This window comes from Humulus lupulus, chromosome 1 (assembly GCF_963169125.1).
Source record: "Humulus lupulus chromosome 1, drHumLupu1.1, whole genome shotgun sequence".
NCBI classification, from domain to species: domain Eukaryota; kingdom Viridiplantae; phylum Streptophyta; class Magnoliopsida; order Rosales; family Cannabaceae; genus Humulus; species Humulus lupulus.
This window is the reverse complement of record NC_084793.1, coordinates 141,812,502-141,819,411: the sequence shown is the minus strand read 5'-3', so window position 1 is coordinate 141,819,411 and position 6,910 is coordinate 141,812,502. Positions and strand designations below refer to the sequence as shown.

Sequence of the window (6,910 nt, the reverse complement as noted above, 5' to 3'; positions counted from 1 at the left end):
GAGACTCTAGAAGCTCCCATAAAAAAAAAAAACCGTAAATATAACTCATAATCATCCAAATTTAAAGAGTTGTTATAAAAAAAAAAACGGGAAATTATCTTAGAAAAATAAAAATGAGGACAGGTGGCAGCACGCAGAATGCAACCGGGGAATTCCCATGGGACCCATCATATCCAGATGGAGTGAACCGTGGTGCGCGCCACTACTACTCCAACTTCAACTTTAAATCACTCTTTCTCCTCCCTTGTCTCTTTCCTTTCCATGTTTCAAATTTGAGGCTTTGGTCATCTAAGGCAATGGAGGGTTGCCGTTGCTCTCTTCACTCATCAGCTTTGACCCTTTTACCATCTTCTTCCGCCATTCCCAGACCTGGGCTCTCAGACAAACCTTTCTTACACAATCACCTACTCAAGTTTCCCAATTCCAAGAGAAACCCAAATCTCAAAAGTTTCAAATTCCTTCCTATCACAGCTCAAGCTTCCGGTATACAATTTATTAACTTTTTTTTGCTTCACATTCTCGTTATTTCAGCGATTTCTTGAAATGGTTTTTTTTTTATATGATGTATTTGGTTTTGTTTTTTCTTTATGGAATCATGTAGAAATGTTAGAAAAAGTTTAATAATATATTTACTTAATAACCAGGAATCTTTCATAGTATCCCATTAATAGGTATAATGGATTGGATACAATTCTTTTTACTGAATTATATATTAGTGAAATGGAAGTTACGACTATATTTTAATGTGTATGTATATATGTATATTTAAATAAATGGGACATATGATCCCAACTCCTTGTTGGTTTGGGAAGTTCTTGTGAGTATAAGTTTCTTCCTCTTGCAGTGTATTACTCAAATACGTAGCATTTATGCAAAACTGAAGTCTTGTTCTTTATATCTGGGTTGTCATGAAAACTTGGTCTCCATTGCTTACTTTACCATCCTATATGCAACTAATATCCAATATTTGTACCAGGGACAACAAAATTCAGCTCAGAGACATCTAAGGCAACTCCAAAGGACTCAAAAGATGAGAACCTTGCATTTGTTGCTGGTGCTACTGGTCGAGTAGGCTCACGAGCAGTGAGGTTAATTTTTTACCACTTCTCCTTTTATGTGATATGATTCAACTTATCGTTTTGTTCTGAAATTTTTAAGCTCTCAAAATTATCCAGGGAGCTTTTGAAACTGGGGTTCCAAGTCAGAGCTGGTGTGAGGAGTGCTGAAAGAGCAAAACCTCTAGTAGAAGTACATGTTTAATTGGTGACACGAGTGCTTTTCTACTTTAACTTAAAAGTATGGTTTTTTATACTGAGACAATAACTTATCTGCAGAGTGTAAAACAAATGAAGATGGAAAATGCAGGTGGAGAAACTCAACGTAAGCAAAGTTGAAAATATCAGTTTGTTCTTACATTACATTTGATTTTGTAGCATAATATCATAGAGACAAAAAGGAAAAGAAAAAGAAAGACAACAAAAAATAATAGTTGCATATAAGTAAGTTGTTATCCAGTACTGTAGTATGCTCCTATAGCAAATAACAGATACTTTTTGGTCTGTAGCCCAGCTGTAGAAAAGCTTGAAATCGTGCAATGTGACTTAGAGAAAAAAGATCAGATTGTACGAGCATTAGGCAATGCATCTGTGGTTCTCTGCTGCATTGGTGCAAGTGAGAAGGAAGTTTTTGATATTTCCGGACCATATCATATTGATTATCTGGCGACCAAAAATCTTGTTGAGGCAGGTAAGGGATTTATTCAAAGTTATGATTAATGTAAAATGCTGGTTGTGTTTTTTTATGACACAAACTTACTGGGCTCATGTCCATTATCCACTGTGGTTTAATTGCATGAATTTGGATTTATGACTCGAAAGAAGTTAAAGAAAGAAAAATAAATAAATGCCAAGTACATGAATTGCTTGATTACAGGAAAACTTTTGTTTTGGATAAATTCATAATAAATCTCATAGTGTTTGAGACAAGCTTCTGATATGTATTTGGATTGAAAACTCAAAACACAGAGTCAATTGTAATTGACTCCAATTGTTGAATGAACTTGTAACTGTTTTTCTTGAAACAAGCATGAATTGGTCAACCCAGCATGGCCAACCAAGGGCTTGCTTTTCTACTCTTCCTAGCAGCTTTAGATAGCTTTGATAATATTCAGGAACTGAAAGAGTACCGGTGGTAGTTGATCTCCTGTTGCAAATGAACTTTTTTTTTTAAAATTTTTGGTCACTAGTCTCTTATATAAGTTAGTATGAAATTTGAGCAAGCCTTGATGTGCAGCAACTGTTGCAAAAGTGGACCACTTCATTTTGCTAACATCTCTGGGAACAAACAAGGTTGGATTTCCCGCTGCTATTCTAAAGTAAGTTAATACATTTTATTTTCTCCTTACTTCTCATACCGACATAACATTTTGAAGGATGTTTAATTTAACAAAAGAAAATATGCCAATATTTGATTGATTTACTGGATGTCTCCTGCTTATAAAGTTTATTTTGGGGAGTGCTACTATGGAAAAGGAAGGCAGAGGAAGCTCTGATAGCCAGTGGAATTCCCTATACGGTTAGTAACTAAAGTTTTCAGTAGCAGAGGATTTAATTCAATGCAGAAGTTCTAGGTGTTTAGTGCAAGGTACTCATAAAATGGTGATCTCAGATAGTGAGACCTGGTGGAATGGAAAGGCCTACTGATGCTTTCAAGGAAACACATAATATTACACTCTCACAGCAAGATATGCTGTTTGGTGGGTTGGTGTCAAATCTCCAGGTATTCTTACTGTGCTATACTATTTTAGATTTGAGCATCACTATATACTTTTAGATGAGAAACTTGAAGTTCATCCTCTAACGACTACATAATTTTCAATTACTTAACTAAGGTGGCAGAGCTCATGGCAAGCATGGCTAAAAATCGTGATCTGTCATACTGCAAAGTAGTGGAAGTGGTTGCAGAGACGACTGCTCCATTGACTCCCATGGAAGAACTTCTAAGAAAGATACCATCTGACAGAGCTGGCTCATTCCCACCTAAGGTATCCTCACTCTTTTCTTGTATGGAGATGATGACATCATCATTTTTCCATGAATTTCATGTCTGAAAACTTGATATGAGCGCTTTGCACCATTCAAGTTTGCATTATAACATTTGAGTTATTTCACTTCTTGTCAATTCCAGCAATGATCTTCACTGCTATCAGTGACCAGTAAGAGCTCGTAAATTAAAGGCTATAAAGTCCATATGATATATGACCATTGTCTTTTCAATACTTGTGCACATTTCTTCTTCTGACCCCTTCTTTTAGTGTGAAAAAGAAATATTTCTATATTTTTTTTTCTTCTTGGCACGAGTAGAAAGTAAAAGATAGACTGAATAGTGTCATCAAAGTGCTCAACTAAAAAGACTGTCATTGCAAAATTTAAGTCCTTTGGTCCCTCCCATGTCATCAGGAATCAAGTGCAGTGGTGGAGCCTGATTTAGCACCTTCTAAGTCTGAGGAGCCAAAATCTTCTTCTGGGAAGGAACCTGTAAAAGCAGACCAAATTGCACCACAACCACTGTCTCCTTATACTGCGTGAGCCAATATACTCTTTACTGTCATTTGTATAAGAAAAAACATTCATTGGAATAAAACCATTATCTTTGTTAATATTTTTTCCCCATATGGCCAATAAAAAGTTATGAAGACTTAAAACCACCTACATCTCCTACTCCAACTCCAAGCACTACTCCTGGTGCCACCAAAGCAAGTGTGGTAGTTGCTTGGTCTGAGGCATCTGTTCCCACTCCTTCAAAGGAAGTCTTAAAAACTGTTATTGATGACGATATAAGGACAGAAGTGAAGAAAACAATCACTCTCTAACCTTATTCTGCGTAAACTTATTTTTATTTTCTCTTTGAACATTCATAATTTCATATACTTGACCCTAAATGTTACAAACTTCTAATTTTTTCTGTCATTTTTATTTCTTTGGCTGATAATAGGATTTCTCTATAAGACAGTTTATGATATTTGCCTATGGCAGCAAGAATCTAACGCGGAAAATATTTCTGTTCTCACTGAATCTGAAACTGTGAAAGATAATCAAATTCTGTAAAGGGTTACTATCTATATGAATTTAAGAATGTAAAATGCTTTAACATTAGACATTGTTGAGTATCTGATATTATTTTTTCATCTTTGTTGCCATACCTGTTATTTTTCAGCTATGAAGATTTGAAGCCACCTAGCTCTCCAAGCCCAACACCCAGTGGCCACAAAAAAAATCCTTTAGATGAATCAAAATTAAGTGAGCTTGCTTCACCATCTTCTGAAGGCAACGAGGCTGCAAAGCTTGTGATAGATAGTGTTGCTGAAAATGGTCCTCCCAAGATTTCATCTTATTATCTTTCACCATACCCTGCGTAAGGCTTTTATGATATTCTTTATTTAGTTTATTTTACAGAATTTAATGGCCTAAAAACAAAAATAATTTGAAAAAAAAAAAAAGAAATCCACAAATATAAGTTGAAACTAGAACCAAGCAAGGGTGATGAGGGTTCAACAATAGGGAAGGGTTCCATATTTAATGCAGTACAGCCCTTAGTCAAAGGGGTCCAAACTTTCGTGATACATGCTGGCTTTTTTATATTCTTTCATTTGCCTTCAAATTTGAACTTAATTCTGGAGTTTTGAAAGGGGTCCATACACATGACATAACCACTTAAATAAATGAAAAGATTATGAAGGTTTGGCATGATGGTTTAAAATGATTGTGTTAATGTGTTTATCTTAACTCTGGTAATTAGTATATTAAGTGATTAATTAAGACATTGTTTGCAAGCCTCGTCGAATGAACATGCCCGATGCTTGTACTCAAGTTTTTGGCATCACATAAGTATATTCCTCTATTTGCTCTCATGAACTCTGCACATTCTACATTTTCAGATATGATGACCTGAAGCCTCCCACATCACCATCTCCAAGTACTCCAAATGTAACGGTCTCCTCAACACCATTGGCTGTGGATAGTACCGCATCAGCAGGGAGCTCAGTGCAAGTTCCTGCTGAAGATAAGACAAAGATCAAGGAACAGGATCATGCCAAACCAAAGCCAAGACCACTATCACCTTTTACCATGTGAGCAAATATTTGTTTTGTTAAGGCATGAAAACAAAGGTTACTGCATTATATGCTCATGCAATTTTATTTGGGAATGTAATTGTCTTGCTAGAACTTTTTCTTTTTTGTCAAGGAAAAGCTGTTTCGTTCAACAAACTTTATTATAAATAGGTATGAAGACTTGAAGCCCCCTGTTTCCCCATCGCCATCTTCACCGTCTTTCAAGTAAATTCTAGGTCATCATTTAATGAGGTAAACTATTCAGTCTTTTGATAGGCTAAAAGCTTATTTTCAGCATATTCCTGAGCTTACTGAGTTTCACAGAATCATTGAAGAAAACAATAATGCCTGAATAAGGAGGTTACTCATATCTATGAAGAGGAAAGCAAATGAAGTTGCGGCAGTTATGAGAATATTCATATTGTATGTTATATAGCTCTAAATATTTCTTTTCACTTCATTTCTGAGTCATTTTTCTTAATAAGTTGTGAAAGTTTGTATAACATTACCGGATTAGGTGTTGTGGACATCTCTACAGTTACGATGTCTGAATTCTTGAATTTGTCATGTAATAAATACAAGGATGACTCCACTTGAATTATAGCCATTTTATCAAAGCGGTTTTTTTTAAGGGAATATACTCATTTGGTCCCTATGTTTTTGCAAAGTATTATTTTGGTACCCTCTGTATTCAATAATGCTCATATGGTATCCTGTATTTTAAAATCGTACATATTTGGTATCCTAAACTCAGATTTGATAGATAAAATTTTGTCAATTTAATCAAACTGCTGTCAATTATGTAAGTTACAAATTTAAATTTAATTACATAATTACATATAACTGATGACAGTTTGATCATATTGACAAAATTTTATCTATCAAATTTGAGTTTAGGGTACCAAATATGTACGATTTTAAAATACAGGGTACGATATGAGCATTATTGAAAATAGAGGGTACCAAAATGATACTTTGCAAAAACACAGGGTACCAAATGAGTATATTCCCTTTTTTTAATATACTTTTTTTTTTTCAATCCTGATTTTTTTTTTCAAAAATATTACTTTAAATTTTCGAAAAATAATTTTTTAAAGTTTTATATTTACAAAAATACAGTGTCTATGAAACAACTAAAAAACAAAAATAAGACAACAACTAAAATTAATCTACTACTTGCTAACAAGTTTTTTTTTTTAAAAATCAAATCAAAATATATTTGAAAACAACTAAACAACAAATAGATATTAACACAATAACAAAATAACTATATATAAACTTAAACAACTAAAAACCAACATAAAAATAACTATACATAAAATCTAAATAACACAAAAGCAACAATCTCACAACAACACAGGGCAACCCATTACATTTTTAAAAAGAACTAAACATTAACTCATTATATACTCACACATTAAAAAACAATTAAAAAGAAAAATTGGACAATAACCAAACATTAGCCCACTGCATACTAAAAAAACAATAAATTGACAACAACTAGAAATTAATCCATTGTATACAATCATGTTTTTTTGTAACAATAATTAGATATCAACACAACAACAAAACATCTATATATAAACTTAAACAACTAAATAACAACATGAAAATAATTATACATAATTCGAAACAACTAAAAAAAATTACACAAAAACAACCAATCATATATTAAAAATAAACTAAAATTATAAGTGTGTTATAAGTATACACTAACACGTACAATACAATGTTTCTCAAAAATATATAAATATGATTACGTAACATATAATTAAGTGTATGTACCAGAGGTGTTCCCTC

At 33.4% G+C, this 6,910-nt stretch overlaps 1 protein-coding gene across 2 annotated transcripts; it reads left to right on the top strand.

Annotated features, from left to right (window-relative positions):
• Positions 1-242: 242 nt before the first annotated feature.
• On the top strand, positions 243-5,738 carry LOC133798505 (protein TIC 62, chloroplastic). 2 transcript variants are annotated; one of them, XM_062236830.1, is made up of 14 exons: positions 243-483; positions 977-1,088; positions 1,176-1,210; positions 1,335-1,380; positions 1,565-1,746; positions 2,293-2,374; positions 2,502-2,574; positions 2,668-2,778; positions 2,891-3,043; positions 3,459-3,583; positions 4,216-4,413; positions 4,937-5,128; positions 5,282-5,362; positions 5,435-5,738. In XM_062236830.1, the coding sequence occupies exons 1-13, from the start codon at positions 297-299 to the stop codon at positions 5,337-5,339; spliced, it is 1,554 nt and encodes a 517-aa protein (XP_062092814.1). In that variant the 5' UTR covers positions 243-296; the 3' UTR covers positions 5,340-5,362; positions 5,435-5,738. The 2 variants fall into 2 exon arrangements, with proteins under 2 accessions (XP_062092814.1, XP_062092805.1); XM_062236821.1 differs by having other exon boundaries at positions 1,176-1,248; positions 1,570-1,746.
• The last annotated feature ends 1,172 nt before the right edge of the window (positions 5,739-6,910 follow it).